General features: G+C 36.0%; 1 protein-coding gene across 1 annotated transcript; it reads left to right on the plus strand.

The window, feature by feature from the left end:
- Positions 1-61: 61 nt before the first annotated feature.
- Positions 62-8,386, plus strand: LOC113727894 (nuclear pore complex protein NUP98A-like). The gene is made up of 14 exons (XM_072076411.1): positions 62-345; positions 694-1,002; positions 1,139-1,390; positions 1,788-2,045; positions 3,784-4,221; positions 4,374-4,595; positions 4,755-5,096; positions 5,260-5,429; positions 5,978-6,065; positions 6,172-6,214; positions 6,701-6,836; positions 7,023-7,139; positions 7,264-7,432; positions 7,705-8,386. Exons 1-14 carry the CDS (start codon positions 315-317, stop codon positions 8,178-8,180), a joined length of 3,051 nt encoding a protein of 1,016 aa, XP_071932512.1. The 5' UTR covers positions 62-314; the 3' UTR covers positions 8,181-8,386.
- The last annotated feature ends 8,780 nt before the right edge of the window (positions 8,387-17,166 follow it).

A 17,166-nucleotide genomic window follows, 5' to 3' on the forward strand; every position in this document is an offset into this window, starting at 1 on the left:
TAGAAGTTGGCTTTCAAAGTAAGCTACTGGGTAGCGTTGTCCAAACCGCTTAGCCTGAATTTAAAGCTAACCTATACTGCAGAACTCTTCACCGTCTCTATATATAGGGAAGAGAAGAAGAATCCGGTGGAAGGGACCCATTTCATCACCAGATTCTTGTCAACGTCTCTACCCTTTTTCCTACAACACAAAAGAAGAATATGAATATCCCACCAGTTTCTTGAATCCCTCAAGTATCTCTCTCTCTCTCTTTTTTATCACGTTGTTTGATCAACTTTCTTGTCAAGAGCCTTTTCATACGAGAATCAAACAAGATGTTCAATTCTTCTCCAACAACATATTATTGTAAGTTCTCTCTCCCTCTTTTTAAATTCTTGTTGTGTTTCTGCTCTTCTATCGTGTAATTGTAAGTTAAAAAGGGATGTATAATTTTTTTTGTACTTTCTTGCATTCGGCGTTGTTTACCCAAGAATCTGCCAAGTATCTTCTTCTTTTTTTACTTGTTCTGATTCCGTCTTCGTTGTTCTTCAATGCCTTTACAACAAAGACTAATTACTTGGTGGTTTTTCGTTTCCTTTTCTTTTCTTTTTTTTTTTTCTCTTGAATGAATTCCGGAGGATTGAAAAATCCCTGCTTTACGTACTTCACTCCTATCTTGACTAATTACTTGGTTTGTTTTTCTCTAATCAACAGCATTCGGATTCGGCCAATCGGCAAGTGCTGCCAGCCCTTTTGGGTGTCAATCAGGTTTTGGGGCAAACACGGACTTAAGCAATTCGAACCCTTTTGCGCCAAGTGGTGCAACTCCTTTCGCTGCATCAACAGGGGCAACCATGTTTGCTGGAAATTCGACGACAGGGGCAGGTGCATTCAGCCAGCCTGCTATTAGCAGCACCCCATTTGGGTCTGCTTCAGTATTTGGGCAAACCACAGGATCATATGCTACTGCAACTGCTTGTGTTAGCGCATCAACAGGGCTAGCTACGCCGTCCGCAAATTCAGCAGGAAAGAAAAGAAAATAAAAATCTGCTTTGTTTTTACATCTTATTATTCTTGCTAATGCGATTTCTGTTCCTTTAATTTATCGCTTAAAGAAAGATTAATTATTTGTTTTGTGTGTTTCTGTTCCTCTGAAGAACAGGATTCGGCCAGTGGACCAACAGCAGCCCTTCTGGGTCTCAATCAGTATTTAGGCAGGGTAGCAACTCATGCAACAATAACTTTTGTGGCACTGCTGCAACCCCTTTTGCTACATCAACAGGGGGAAGCATGTTTTCTGGGAATTCAAACGGTGCATTTGGAGCATCATCCTTTGCTTTTGGAAGTTCAGCATCATCCACAACTGCTCCTTTCTCAACCACCTTTGAAACTTCAGCCTTGCCTTCTACGGGTCAGTATTTTTGTAAGAATACATGTTTTATTACGGAATTTTCATTGTTAATTGAATATGAACTAGCGGGCTGTTTTATGTTTGAATGGTCACTGTTAATTATACTACGGACTTACATGCTCTGGCAAATAATCCTTCAATTCATACGCTATTTTGGTTGATGGATTTAGTCTTCCAATCATTACCCCCTTAAATATCAAATTGCCTCAGCTGTACAAAAAATTTGCACTGGGAATTTGTATTGTTGTATGCTTTCTTTTCTGTTTTTCATTGTCTTAAAAAAGTAACTACCCGTTCTTCTAGCTTAATGCTGCTGATTATGACTTTTGCTTTGCATGTTTACTTATTCAATGAAAAATGAAGTAAAATATCTCTAATTGGATTTTGCTAATGACAGTTTTTAGCCAGGCGCCTAGCAGTGCACCTGTAGTATCTCAATCAGCATTTGGGGAAGTCAGCAAGTTTGACGTTAACAATTCTTTTTCCTCCAAACCAGTCACAGCAACTCCTTTTGGTAGCATCAGTGGAGGAGCAATATTTGGTGGAAATTCAACATCCAAATCACCATTTGGAGTAACTTCATCGCCTTCAACATCCAAATCACCATTTGGTGAACCATTACCATTTTCTTTTGGAATCTCGTCAACTACAACAGGTACCGTTCCATCTGAGGCTCTGGAATATCTTCCCAGCATTTGAAATATTTTTGTGTTTATATCCAAAAATGAACATGAATTCAAGGTTCTGTCAGCCCACATTGATTTCTGGTTCAGAGGGTCATACCTTCTAGATAGAGTTACATGATGTATTTCATCCACAATCCAGAGTTAATACGATGTATTTTAAGAATTTGTTGATAGGTCCAGTAAATGGCAAGAAACCCTGAACTTTTCAAAATTCGGTTTTTCACTCTTTAGGTATTTTGAAACTTTAACTAGAAAAGTTACAAAAGCAAAACTATTTTATGATATTGTAAGGCACAAGGATCTCAATTTGTCATATTGAAACTTCAAAACTGTTTTATTTCTCTCATCCATTTTAACTTGAGTGAACTGTTCTCAGGCAGCTGGGAGAGAAAACAAACTACAATCGACAAAAGAAAGTTACTTTTTTTTTTTTGTCAGCAAGATACATTTGTATAACCTACTCTATCCTAATCTAGGGGAGAGGGAGAACCTAAGGAGGCTGTTGTAGGGGCTAGTCGGTATACAGATCCAACTAGACCAAAGGAGTGTTATGGCACAATTCTTAAATTTTTTTTGCTGCAGGTGAGATTTGAACCCTTACCTATAGCCCAAGGAGGGACCAGTGGTACGACAAAAGAAAGTTACTTCCCTAGCATAATGCCAAAAGGTGGAAGAAGAACTTTGTCCTGCCATAGAAAACAAGATCCACTTGGCAAAAGAATGTTTCTTCCATCACGTAAAGCCAAAGAGTGGAATAAGTGTTCCATATATACATTTGTTTGCTGCCAATTGGCCCAGATGGCTTTTAAAATTTCGTTTCGACTCACACAGTTTTCAAATGAAATGATTTTTCCATGGGGGAAAGTTAGGTTTCTTATTCAGCTGACCTTGGTGTAAATGATGCAAAACTTTAGCTTCATGTTTAGGATTATTTGATTCTTGTCTTTTTGTTTTTTTAATTGGAGCTTCTAGCTTAATGTACTTAAAATGAAAGTATGTGTCACACTAATCATCAAATCTTATCTTGTAGAAACAGATATTCGGTGCATCTTGTGTATTTTTTTTCCTTTATAATCTGTCTAATTTGATCCAGAAATGATTATATACTATATCTGACTTTACGTGAAATGCTTATTTGTGATCAAGTTCAGGGATATTCATCAATCTGACTATATGTGAAATCCTACTACAATAAAATTCTGAACCAGAATCTGTCTAATTTGATCCAGAATCTCTGCCTCTATGGAACACTTTTTAAAAAATTTAAAAAAAAGGCTTATTTTAGTCAATTTCCTTTTAGTCTTATTTTCTACGACCTGGCATGCATGCTTTTAGTCAATGCTTAGCAGTAGTTTAATTGTGTAAAAACATGGGGTTTGTTTGGATTGTAAGTTATTTGGGATATTTTTACTGTAGCACTTTTTGTGACGTGATGCATGTGAGATAAAAAGGTAATTGGAAAGATAAAAAGGTGTGTTGGAAATTGTAATGATGATGTAAGCAAATAAAATTGGGGAAATAATGCTCAATCCAAACAAACCCAATAATCACGTCACAAAAAGTGCTACAGTAAAAATATCCCAAATAATGTACAATCCAAACAAACCCATTGTTCCAACAGATACTTTCACTTTATCCTAAACCCATTCTAAACTCGTTCTCTTTTCATTGTTTGTTAACTATTTGTTGATTGCTTGCCATTTTCAGGAGCACCTATCTTCAACAACATTGGAAGTTTGATTCAACCTTCTCAATCTAAATCAACTAACCATGCCTTTTATTCATCAAGTCAATCTGTTTTTGGGAGCAGCGGTGTGCTGGCATCTGGCATAAGTACTTCGGTTTATTCTGGCTTTCAACATGGTGGCTCTTGCTCAAGGCCACCATTTAGCTCTACTGGCCTTGCTTTTAGTTCAAATGGTGCACCTAACAACTTTAACTCTGTATCTCGGGGTGCAATTGGATCTTCCACCACTCCCATAACTGGAGCCCCTAGCAACTTTAACACTGTAGCTTCAAACAACCCTGAACTGCAGAATTCAAGGTTCACATTTTGCCAGCCAAATTCGCAATTTAGTGAGCCAAATTTACAATTTGGTAGTAACAATGGACCTACTGCTTGGGAAACAAAAAAGTTCTATTCAGGTTAGTTCTATTTCTGTTTTTCCTATTAGTTAAAAATTAAAACATAAAATAACAACTTTCAGTAAGATATAGCACAGATACTTCAACACATTGGATATGATCCATTGTAGAATAAATAATAAGTTTCAGCTTTAACTTTTTCTACCATGCAGGATATCAACCGGCAAGTACAAGCATGAAATCTGGACAATCAGTTATGGATTGCCAACGTTATGGTAGTAAAATAGCATCTTCTGTTGCAACTAAGGAAGTGGATATAGGTAGTACTGAACCTGCTGGAAAATTGTTCTCCATCTCTGCCATGCCCTTTTACAAAGACAAGAGCCATGAAGAGCTGAGGTTCGAGGACTCTAATCAATTGTTAAGGAGTAAAGGTAAGTATAAGGTCATATAGTTGTTTTTGTCTGATGATCTCTACTTTTGTTCCCGATAAAGACTTTATGAACATTCCTGCAGCTGCATTTGTTCCACAACATCTATTACAACATGTTTAGCATCAGCTTTGCCTGCCTCTAATTCTGTTACATCTTCAGATGCAGCTTCTGGATTCATCTTTCAGTCTAATCAACCCTCAGCTGGCAAGACAAACGCTTTTTTAGGGCCTACTGCTGTCACTCCACATAGTCAACTAAAAACATCAAGTGCAATATCAATTGTATCAGGACCTTGGACAGGCAATTCAACTGGTTTTTCTTATATTGGTGACCAATGTCGTGGAAGTAAAATAGCATCTTATGTTGCAACTAGGGAAGTGGATATAGATAGTACAGAACCTGCTGGAAAATTGTTCTCCATCTCTGCCATGCCCATTTACAAAGTCAAGAGCCATGAAGAGCTGAGGTTCGAGGACTCTCATCAATTCATAGGGAGTAAAGGTAAGTATAAGTTCGTACAGTTGTTGCATTGGTCTGATGATCTCTACTTTTGTTCCCAATAAAGACATTATCATCTGTCCTACAGATGGACTACTTTCTCAGCATCTTTTACAACATCTTTAGCATCAGCTTTGCCTGCTGCTAATTTTTTTTACATCTTCAGATGCAGCTTCTGGATTCATCTTTAAGTCTAATCAACCCTCAGCTGGCAAGACAAATGCTTTTTCTGGACCTACTGTTGTCAGTCTCGATAGTCAATCAGAATCATTAAGTGCAATATCAACTGGGACAGGATTTTTGACAAGCAATTCAAGTGATTTCATTTGGCCAAATGTAAATTACTATCAACTGGCTTGAAAATATTCCATGTGTTCCTATTTTCATTTTATTTTCCCAAAAATCGTACCCATAGTTTTCTCTTTGTTTATGGTTGGTGATTTTGTTCTACTGCTACTCTGTGAGTGGTTAGCACAAGTCTGACTTGAGTTGGTTCTGCTCTTAGGAGTTCAAGAGATGCCTTGCCCTGACATGGATTTAGAGGTCCAAGATTTGTCTCATTTGTCCTTATTGGAATATCTGGAAAGAAAGAAAAGTAATAGTTTGTTAAGATGTTGAATTTTGAGTGATTAAGTTCAAGAGCTTCGGATAAGTTACAAAATGTGAATAAGAAAAAATTAACTCGTTTACTTGGTCTTTGGATACCCATCAATTTATCTTTGTTGCTGTTGCTTTATATGTCACTAAAGTTTAGTTTGAAATGCTATTTAAGCCTCTTTTTCATAATGATATACTGAAAGTGGAAAAGAGATACAAGGGAGAACAGACGTAAACTATGTATTTTTCATCAAGTTTGTGCTCCTAACTATGTGCTATGTTTGCAGCATGAACCAATTACAACTCCACAGATAACTCAAATTGTTGTAGCAACAGATGGCGCTTCCACTAGCATCTCACAACAGTCAATTTCCAGTAAGAGCAATGTTACATCTAAAATAAATTGTTCTCTGTCATCAGAGACAAATTTTCCTTTGTTCCATGTGACTGATAATTACTCTTTTCTGTGCTACTCAATAAGCTATGGATGCAGGAACTTGTCGTCAGAGTGGTGGCATGCAGCAGTACGTATTGCTGAACTATTTTCATGCTTCTATTAGATCGTTTTCCGCAATAGTCTGCTAAAACTCCAGCAAGTTCAGTAAGTTGATCACTTATTACTTTGCTTGTGATTTTTTTCGTCAAAACAAGAAAACAGAGAACCATTTCTTTTGTTCACCAAAGCATTTTATGTTAAGATAATCATCACAGGAACCATTCTGGTTTAATTTGTTCTATGTTTTCTTTCAACTGGCACACTGGACTTAATAAACTGATAAGCACACTTTGGAGAGCAATAAAGTATTTAATCTCAGTTATGACTTAATTATGAACTAATAAATTTTTTTTAAAGTCACTTGCAGCCATTCTTTTATCCATTGATTTCCTATCCTTTAACTTGTTCTTAGAAATAGTGAATGCTGATATTATACTTCCACTCACGTGCATTAAATATTGATTTTCCACTGTATAAAACTATAAATCGGCTGACGTATACAGTATGATTTCAGGTCTGAGTCTCAGAGCACCATCGCTCTAGACCCATCTGTTGTTGCAAGTCCTTTTGGAATGGAGTCTAGAATACAGATATCAATGGGTGGTAGAGCAGCAACCACAACTGTTCAATATGGAATTTCTTGCATACCGGTTAGTCTTATTTCTGACACCAGTATGTGTACCTAACAGGGAAAATTAATCTTCAAAACTGCCATGAATCTAATTATTTCACATATTTCTTCTCCTACAAGCTTATAGAAATATGATAAAAAAGAAGTCAATCTGGAAGGACGTTTATTTTGCTTCATGTAACTTCTTTTTCTTTGTGCAATACAGGTATCTGACAAACCTGCTCCAGTGAAAAGAAATTCATTGTTGACTGCTAGATGTTTGTCTCTAAGCCAAAACTGGCCATTAGTTGAGAAGTACCGGCCTAAAAATGACAGCCAGAAGGTGAGATTCATGATACTGGACGAGCGTGTTCAAATCAATATGGGCAAGCTAGACAATTACATGGTAAAGATTAGAATACATATTAGAGCTCTTTAAATTTTAAATTTTGCTCTATGCATCACAGGTTCCATTTTATGAAGAAAAAGTACCTGGGATATACAAAGTTGGCGCTTCCTTTATTCCAAGGGAAAATGCAAGATCTTGGGTTCTAAACTCCATGGTGGAGCGGCCTCTAAAAACAAATTCACGGAATTCCTCTTTACTGGAGGAGTCCGTATCTGCATCTGAGAGTGGTATGCATAAAATTTTCATTTTGTTCATTTGAAATGTGGTACATCATACTAATTTGCATATCTGGGCTGGAAAAGAAGCTGTTAAATTATGGCCATCATGTTTGATTAATTAAAAATTAGTAACTAGTGATTTCTTCCCTTTGTTCTTTGGTTAGAGGAGAACCGTATGCCTCTCTTGTTGTTTGGGAAGGATGAATATACCGGTCCTGCATGCATCTACTTAGGTTTGATGAATATTCCACTTCTTAACTTCCTACTTTTTGATTATGTAGGAAATTTTGAGGCTGATGTTGAAGCAATACTGCCAAAACTCCAATGCCCAGATTATTATATAAAGCCTCCGGTCGAGGAGCTAGCTGCAAAAGAAAGGGCTGAACCAGGATTCTGTCGCCGCGTGAAGGAATTTGTGGTTGGAAGAGAGGGTTATGGAAGCATCAGGTTTTTAGGGGAAACAGATGTGAGAAATCTTGACGTTGAATCTGTTATCCAGCTTAACCATCGAGAGGTGATTGTATACAGGGACACGACCAAGAAACCTCAAGTTGGACAAGGCCTCAACAAGCCTGCAGAGGTATCTGTTCTCAATGTCAAATGCATCAACAAACGTACTGGGAAGCAATACGCGGAAGGAACAAGGGTTGATAAGTGGACAGATATGCTGAAAACGAAGGCAGAAGAGCAAGGTGCTGAGTTTCTATCTTATAATCCAGTAACTGGTGAGTGGAAATTCAGGGTCCAACACTTCTAAGGTCAAAAGATGGTGACCAGCAGCTGAGCTGATCACAAAACGGGGAGTCAGAGACGTTTGAGCCCATAGTATAGGACGTAATGCCTTGAATAGCTTGGCATTTACCATTTTCTGTTCTGTTTTTCCCATCTTTGGTAACATGATTTCTGCTGATATATTATTGCTGGTCTTCAATTCGTTATAACTTGACTGATGAGTTTGTTCTTCGTCGAAGCTTAAGCACCAGACTGGTTTGTAGTTTTTATGGGCTGCGGATATTGTAAAAACAGTTGGTTGCCAATCAAAATTTCACTTACAATTTGTATAACACCTTATGAATGGAGAAGAAAATAAATATCTAAATGCTCATTTTAATCACCTGATCCCAACGTCTGCTGACTCATTTAATCTCACAGCTTAGAAAGTTCACGTGCGATGAGAACTACCATGGCTATGGCTAGGAGATTCTTCTTGAAAATATGAATGTTTTTATTTTTGAGAGAACATATTCGTATCTTGCTTTTGAAAAGAGACCATGTATTAGGTAGAAAGTCTTTGTAAGTCGCGACTTTCTGCAAGTGCCAGTCCTGTTTCCATCCCAGTGCCACGTTTGAGTAAATTGCGGAGAATTGAAAGTTAGATGGGGTGCAGTGATCAAATCGAAACCTATGGGGAGCAAAGCAATAATATTAGCGAGTGCACAGTTCATGGAGAAATTTCTCTATTTTTTCAAGTAAATTTTAAACTCAAGCGCATAGTTTTCTATTTTTCAAGTGAGTGCACACACAGTTGATAGAGAGATTTCTCTATTTAAACTCCTCCATATCAATCTATTGTGTTTGGTTTTGGAGAAGGATCACCAATCAATGTACCATTGTAACCCTTTATCTATCTTTATCAAGTTGCACATTTGGTTTTGGATCATTGAATTCATGTGAAGTATAATAAGACCAGTACATTTGGTTTGGGAAATAAAAGATTTATTTCTTTTATATTTTTATTATTATATAATTATTAGGACCTCTAGTTCTTAGTTTACACCATTGTAACATCACTATTTTTGTCCTTTGAACATGCAATAATTTAGCCAAAAAAGAAAAAGTTGTATTTTCATCAACTAATGATATGTGTAGTATGAATGGCTAAATGATAGGCAATTCTCCAACGCATTCAACAGTACAGGGAGTGTGCCTTCCCCCCCCCCCCCCCCCCCCTTAAATCTGACCTTATTTCTGATAACGGAATTCGAATAATTTCTTTGGAGACAATCGTTTCTACTTTCTCTTCTCAAGCGTTTGAAGCTTAAAGGATGGTATACTATTTTTCTTGTGAATTAGTTACCAGCCAGGCTTCAAAGAATGAGATTGTCGTTTTATGCTTTACAAATCGGATGATAATGTCGGGGATAATGTTGGGGATTAAGAGAAATTCGCTACTTGATTCAGCGGCCTTGATTCATTCTACATCACCAAAAGGGACGCTGCAGGCATCCGGTTACTTCATGCCTTTATGGCCTCAATATGCCTGCATGACTAGTCATTTTCGAGAAAACACATCTGGTTGTTCTTTCTTTCCAGACAAAAATACATCAAGAAAATGAAAAGTGCAGCACCGTCGGCAAGAAAAAGTAAGTTGTAGTGGGGCCAATCTAAGCACCATCGACAAGCTAATTCTTATTCCGGGCTTGCGAAGAATGGCAGCCGTAGTGGGGTCAATTCACCGGAACCACATGTCAGTTCGGATATGGTGATTTGTTAGCTTGGTCAGGTATGGAGGCCAGTTTGCCCATGCCCGCCGCCTCCTCACTAGTGGACACAAAACTACTGCTAAGAGTCCTATAAATATAGCACAATAAGACAATACAATGTACACCATTTATAGTAGTCAATACCATAGTTATTAAACCCGGCCCTGCTCGACGGTCGAACCGGTCAAACTGGTGGACCAATCATTGGACCGGACTGGATTTGGAATCAGATCGTTTGTACAAAGAGACCGTTGATTTAGTCAATGACCCGGCGGTCGAACCGGATTAAATCGGAAACCCGGCCGGTTTTGGCCGGTTTTGTCACTAACCGGATTTTGTGGAAAAATTGTATTGCTGTTGTTGGAACTCGAATTTCGGACCTCTGCCCCAACACTGCCGCCTGCTTACCACCAAACTACTTCCAAATATGTTGTCATAGCAGCTTTATTATGATATATAAATGTTTTTTCAATTCTATCTTTTTTTCTTTAAAACAAATTTATTTGGAATCTTTTAATAAAAATTTATTACCCTCCAAACTCTATAAGTTATAAAATGGATTCCAAAAATAACATATTACATAATTCATTTAAAGACAAATATTATTTTAATAATTTTTTACACTTAAAATTCATAAATAAGCTAGATAATTACACTAAATATAGATAAAATTTTACATTTGAAGTTTGGTATATTAATAAATAACTTTATATTTGATTGATTCTTATATGAATTAATTATTTTATAACAAATTAAATTAAATGAACTTTTGTTATGACATTATTTATTACAATTTATATCATATATCTTATATAAATAATTATGAAATATAATATTTAAATATATGTAGTGACCCACCGGTTCAACCACTCACCCACCGGCCCACCTCCTTCGCCGGGTTCCTTCCCGGGTTGGGTTTAATAACTATGGTCAATATCATTGCTCTATTCGTAGCTATAACTAACTTGATCGTCGGAATCACAACGGAAAGCTAGTCCCGCCGCTCATTCTTTTGCAGGTCAGTTCTGGCTGCCATTCGCTAACGCCAGTTCGTTCCTCTCAGTTCGCTCAGTTTGCTAGCTCTATTCAGATCGCGTTCTCAGCAGTCACATCAATTGGCGCTGTCTGTGGGAATAAAATCTTTCTCTTGCGAAACATGTCAATAACTAGGGGCCTGTTTGGAACCTGAGTTTTTTGGGAGTTTGTCTAAAACTTTACTGTAGATCATTGTAGAAGTAGTAGAAAAAACTTTTTACTGTATAAGTTTTCTAAAAACTTTACTGTAGCGATTTTTTAAATTTTTTAACAAAATTTTTTTTAGGTGTTAAATATTAACTTCCCTCCCTAATTTTTTTTTTCCCTTTATCCAAAAATTGTGACCTATATTACTGTATCAAAATTAGGATTACATTTTTGTCAATCCGGAAGCCAAGTTGCTTTCCACCCAGAAGCCAACTTCACCTTTTTCACTTCATTTGGTCATCTTTGCCTCCATGTCCAATAGCTACACACAAACAATTAAATTCTATTATCCATTGGCAATCTCATTATTCAAGTTCATTCGTCTAAAAAATCATTGTCCAAGGCTTGTCTTTATCAAATGGAAGCTTGTCAAACTAATCTTGAAAAAGAAAAACTATTTCCAAAATCTCACAATTGCCGGGAAATTCACCAATCAAGCAAAAGAAACGCTTTCAACAACATCAAAGACAGCAAGAATAACAAGAACAAGTAACCCAAGGGACTCCTTAGCTGAACCTCACATCCCACCAAGACCAATCAAAGCCTTTAAAACTCCTTCAAATACTTGCTCAATCTTGTCCCGGAGCAACAGAGCAACACAGAGCAATCAATTATGTGAAAAACCTTTAATCAACGCAGCACCCAAATTAATTCTCACAGACCAATGTTAAAGAATTAATTAACACATTACCCAAATTAATCAACACAGAGCTTTACCCTCTGTCCGAACTTGAGACCAAGTGTAACATTCCAATGGAGGGCAATTAACTCAGCCTTTCTCCAAATGTTGGCTTATTTAATACCAAAACAATAAAGAATCAATTAGCGCAGTACGCCATACAAAGTGACTAATCAACAAAAAAAAAAATCCCAAAAATTGCTTCTGGAATGCCGCGGTTTCAGAGGCAAAAAATCGATGCGTGCCTTCCTCAAATCTAAGTTACTGGCTGAAGAAAACTTACCTAAATGGAATGCCGCGGTTTCAAATCTAAGCAGATGGATATTTAATTCCTGGATATTAATCCATGGATTTTCCTCGTCAAGTTTCAAAGCCAAAGGGCACTAATTTATTTCACAGAATCCAGGATTGATTCCTGGATAAATGCACAGGGACTTGTATTGTTCTTCAAACCCTTGCCAATCTAATCAGTACCCATTAGAACTTATCGGACAGACAGTAACATAATTTGATTTGGGGATACATGAACTAGGCCTTGTTTTGATTGCAATTTTTCTTCAAAAAACTTTTATGTTTTTGCAAATACATTTCTTAGTAATCTCTTGTATTTCATATATATTAAATCATTATAATACATTTTTCTATAAAAACTCTAGAAAATAGCAATCCGAACAAGGTGGAATTTCACTTTTCATCACCTAATCCAAATGCTCAGAGAATGTATTGATGGTTTGATACCGTAGAAGACTACTACGCACTAATAATTGCTATCCATAACAACTAGGGATATCTTGTTGTCCTCTTCCCTTCCCTGCCTGCCGGGGTTCTATCTTGTCCGTCCGTCATTGAACCTAGACCCCCAGCAATTCCCAATATTTGTCCGGTACCACGATGTCAATCGGGATTCCATTCATTGGAGCTAGTATATATTATAGCTCTTCCATTTTGTTTTTTTTTTTGGGATCAGAATTGCCTAATTATCTTGCCGTCCACAATTATCATCTCTTCCTTTTTGTTTTATGAAGTCCGCGTATGAGTCCACTAATTTTTCCAGACGAAATCGCAGACGAAGTTATCTTCAAATGAGTCCATTTTTGCATTTAGTTGTCTATTTTTAGCTGACGAAGTTATGTCCTTCCAAAAGATTAAACAAAAGCTGAAAAGGGGCCATTGTGCAATGCCGGCAAATTTCCCTCGTTCACTCACTCTGCTTACAAGTCTTTTCCTAGTAGGAAGCTTAGCCATAGTTTTCTTTTATACGTGTATGTATGCATCTTATATGTTAGACTTAGATGCAGCTACCAGAATTCCACGTTCTTTCATCCCTCCATGAAGCAAGAAATTAAGCCATATGTGTAGTATGAATTGAATGGCTAAATATCTGATGGGCAATTCTCCAGTGGAAAAGATGCAAAACTTTGCTTGAAATTATCGAATTTTTCTTCTGCATATTTTTTTTATAGAATATTATACGTGTCAAAATATCTTCTCCCTCTATATACGTTTTGTAGAAAGATTTATAGCCATATGTGTACTTTCTGCTTTTATGAAACAATTATCATCCCCAAGGATTCTAAAAAGAGGCTAAAGAGCACTAAGCAGCTTAAAAGATGATTGTTCGGGAATTTTATCCTCCTTTTATATTAAATGTACTATAGATGTATTATATTATATTATATATAATACATAATATAAATGTATTTATAAATTTATAAATTATAAATTAATATTATATAAATGTATAAATTAATATTATGTATAAATGTATTATATTATATATAATACATAATATAAATGTATATTATAAATATACATAAATATATATATATTATGTATAAATGTACATTTATATAAATGTATAATATATATAATGTATATATTAAGTAAGGTGATTGGGATTCTGAAGAATTGGGAACTTTCAGAATAGGCCAAAAAAAGCAACAGATGAGGTTTTGCATTTCAGGGTCCAACACTTGCAAACAGGTTTGTTTGGATTGCTTCATATTTTCCCAATTTTATTTGCTTACATCATCTTTACAATTTCCAATACACCTTTTTATCTTCCCAATATCTTTTTATCTCACATACATCACATCACAAAAAGTGCTATAGTAAAAATATCCCAAATAATTCCAAATAACTTACAATCCAAACAGTGATTGGGATTTGTTGACAAAGGTAATTGGGTATTTTCGTGCGTCTGGGATTTCGTGCCACGTTGCGGAGAATTGAACCATATTAGTGAGTGCACACACAGCTTAAAGGATGGAATGCAAAACCTCAGCTGTTGCTTTTTCCATCGATGAGGAATGTCCCTTGATTCATTCCACAATCTATATATCTCACGATAAGAAGCCGTGGGAGGCAGCAAGTAAAAGAAGTCTTCAGCTTCCTCTTCTTCCTTTTCCTTTTTCAGCATGTCCAAAACCAAGTCTAGGAGGGAGCATGACTACAAGAAGCTTCATGAAGTGCGGCCTAGTGGTGAAGATAGAGGTGGATGGGTATGCTTTGATGATCAGCTGTACTTGACTACATGCGTTATGAGTCCATCATGCATGTTGCTGCTTTATTTAATAATTTTTGTTTGTAGGTTTTAGTTTTGGTCTCTAGCTTGTTATCAACCTGCAAATTACTTAACGAATAATGTGAAAATCCATTTGTTTGTATTCAAGCTTTGATCTCTTCTCTTTGTTAACTTCAGCTGGGCATGAAGGATGACGACGAGAAGGCTTATAAAGCGCGGCCTGGTGATGAAGAGGGAGGTGGAGGGGAAGCTGATCCTGAAATTGATAGGAAAGCAGAAGCTTTCATTACTTCAAGAAGAGAAAGGTGGAAAAGCCCCGAGGTTGGCAACTAACCGAAGCTCAAATGCTTTGATGATCAGCTGTTCTTGACTACTCCCATCATGCATGTTGCTGCTTTATTTAATATTTTTGTTTGTAGGTTTGAAGCTTAATTTTATGTATCAGGTGTGCTAGCAAGCAAAATGCTTAACAATGGCTGTTTTCCATCTATATATCATTCCATCAGCTTCAAGCACAACGACCAGTTCATAGTCGGCTGATATTGATCTTTACCAATCCTTGGAAATTTCGACTCAAGTATGCAAAAAATTTCCGCCTTTATATGCATAATTTTGAAATAACCGTGACCTTGAATCTCTTATTCACTTTAACTATAAGGAGGTGATTGTGCACAAGGACGACAGCAAGAAACCACCAATCGGTCAAGGGCTTAATAAGCCAGCTGAGATGACTCTTCTTATTAATTAGACAAATGATGATAAATGATAATGTATAAAAAGCTTGGCAAATTCTGCTATTAAAGCAAGGAGTTAGCTACGTGAAATGGTTCCTGTTGGTTGCTAATTTCCGGTACAACTCTCTGCTTTGTCAATTTGGAGAATTTTATTTGGATAATGTGCTTGACACTTTTTTTTTTTTTTTTTTTTTTTTTTGGACTATGCATGCTAGTGGTCGCGTTCAATTGTCCATTAAAATGTACAATAATCCTAAAGAAAAATGGACAGAAAAAAAATAATTTGTCACTTAAGAATATATTCAAGTAACTTATTGTAGATGGATTTTTTATTTATTTAATTTTTGTTTGGGGGAGGATAGAGATGGATATTTAATTCCATGTTTTAAAAATTACATTAATCTTCCTTGAGATTTATTATCTTATAGTAACATCTAAATTCAATCAACAATTAAAAAAAGTGATATTAAGAATTGTTGATACTAAAAATTTTAAGAAGGTTCAGAAATCCCTTTGGCTTAGTCGTGGAAGATATGCCTTTCCGCGACACTGCGTTCCACATACGTGATTACATCACACAACCTTTCCGAGACTTGTTGGGCGGCCTCAACTCACTTCATTGTTGTGTGACGTATAATACTGAGACTTGGAAAGAAGGCATGCTGACGTTTCGCTGTAATCATTGTATGAGCAAATTTCTTGGGAATTAATGCTGTTTGAGGAAGGGACAATTTTGGGAATTCTGTTGCATGCATTAGCTTGCACAGATTTAGGAACACCATCAGAAGCAGCTTCCCTTTCCATAGGGTACCCCCTTGGATGTCTGAGAAGACAGATTAAGATGTTTACTGTTTAGGTCTTTGGTGTGCAACTTGAATGGACGAACTTTCAGGAACAGTAGGAGTTGTTGACAATTCAGCTCCAGAAGATTTGCCGGTGACAACTATCTTATCAGCAACTGTAATGCTTTCCATGCTTTGCTTGACGGCGGAAGAATTAGATGGGGATAATATATAGGCTCTTTAGTGTATGACCTGTTACGCTGTTTCGTGTTTGCAACAGAAGTAGTCGTTGTTTGATTCTTCCGCCGCACTACACAACCAATAAAAGAGTCTGATTTGCCTTGAAAAGTTGTAACTCCCCTCAAGAACCCATATATTGCAAGAATTACATGGTACTTTTAAACTAGATAAAAAAAAACATTCTTTTTTTTCCCTTAAATCGTGTGATATGATGGTTCCTAGATTAGCCAATTAAAAGTGATATTATGAGAGAGAAAATAATATGATTCGACTATACTATTGCCCCTCATCTAATAAATTGTTTAATTAATCTAATACCTGCCCAAAATATTAAAGAAAATACACCAGAGATTAAATCGCATATAGCATCAAAAATAGTATTTCATTCTATATATTTAATGGAAGATTTAAATTGCTCTTTTTAGCTACAAACTCATTGTCAAATATGATCAACAACAAATAATCAAAAAATCTATGACCAAAATATTACAAAGAGTAAACTTTAATATCATAAAAATCTCAACAAATACCCTTAATATGTTGACAAAAATATTTATGATGTTAAAATTTGTTCTTTGTAATATTTTGGCCGTAATTTTTTTTTATTATTTGTTATTGATCATGTTTGGCAATGGATATATAATTGAAAAGAGTAATTTGAATTTTGTATTAAGTGAAAAATATAAAATGATATAATATTTTTTGATACTATATGTGATTTCATCCTTAATAATAAACAGGAAAATTTAGTAGCTTTATTTTATATGTGGATTGGCATTAAATTAATTAAATAAAGTAGTAGATGAGGGATAATGATAGAATCATATTATCTTCTCTCTTTCAATATTACTTTTTAATTATTGATTGGATCTAAATATTACAAGATAATTAACTTTAGGAAAGATTAGTATAATTTTTGAAACCTAAAGGGAGGTCAGTAAAATAGTTAGAAACCTCAGAGGAGGTTTCTGAAATTATTCCTAACAATAAATCAAGCTATTGCCGCCCACTCAGGCTATGAGCAAAACTAAAACTTAAAATAATAACCGCAACCGCTTC

The sequence above is a fragment of the Coffea arabica genome, chromosome 2c (genome assembly GCF_036785885.1).
Source record: "Coffea arabica cultivar ET-39 chromosome 2c, Coffea Arabica ET-39 HiFi, whole genome shotgun sequence".
Taxonomy (NCBI): domain Eukaryota; kingdom Viridiplantae; phylum Streptophyta; class Magnoliopsida; order Gentianales; family Rubiaceae; genus Coffea; species Coffea arabica.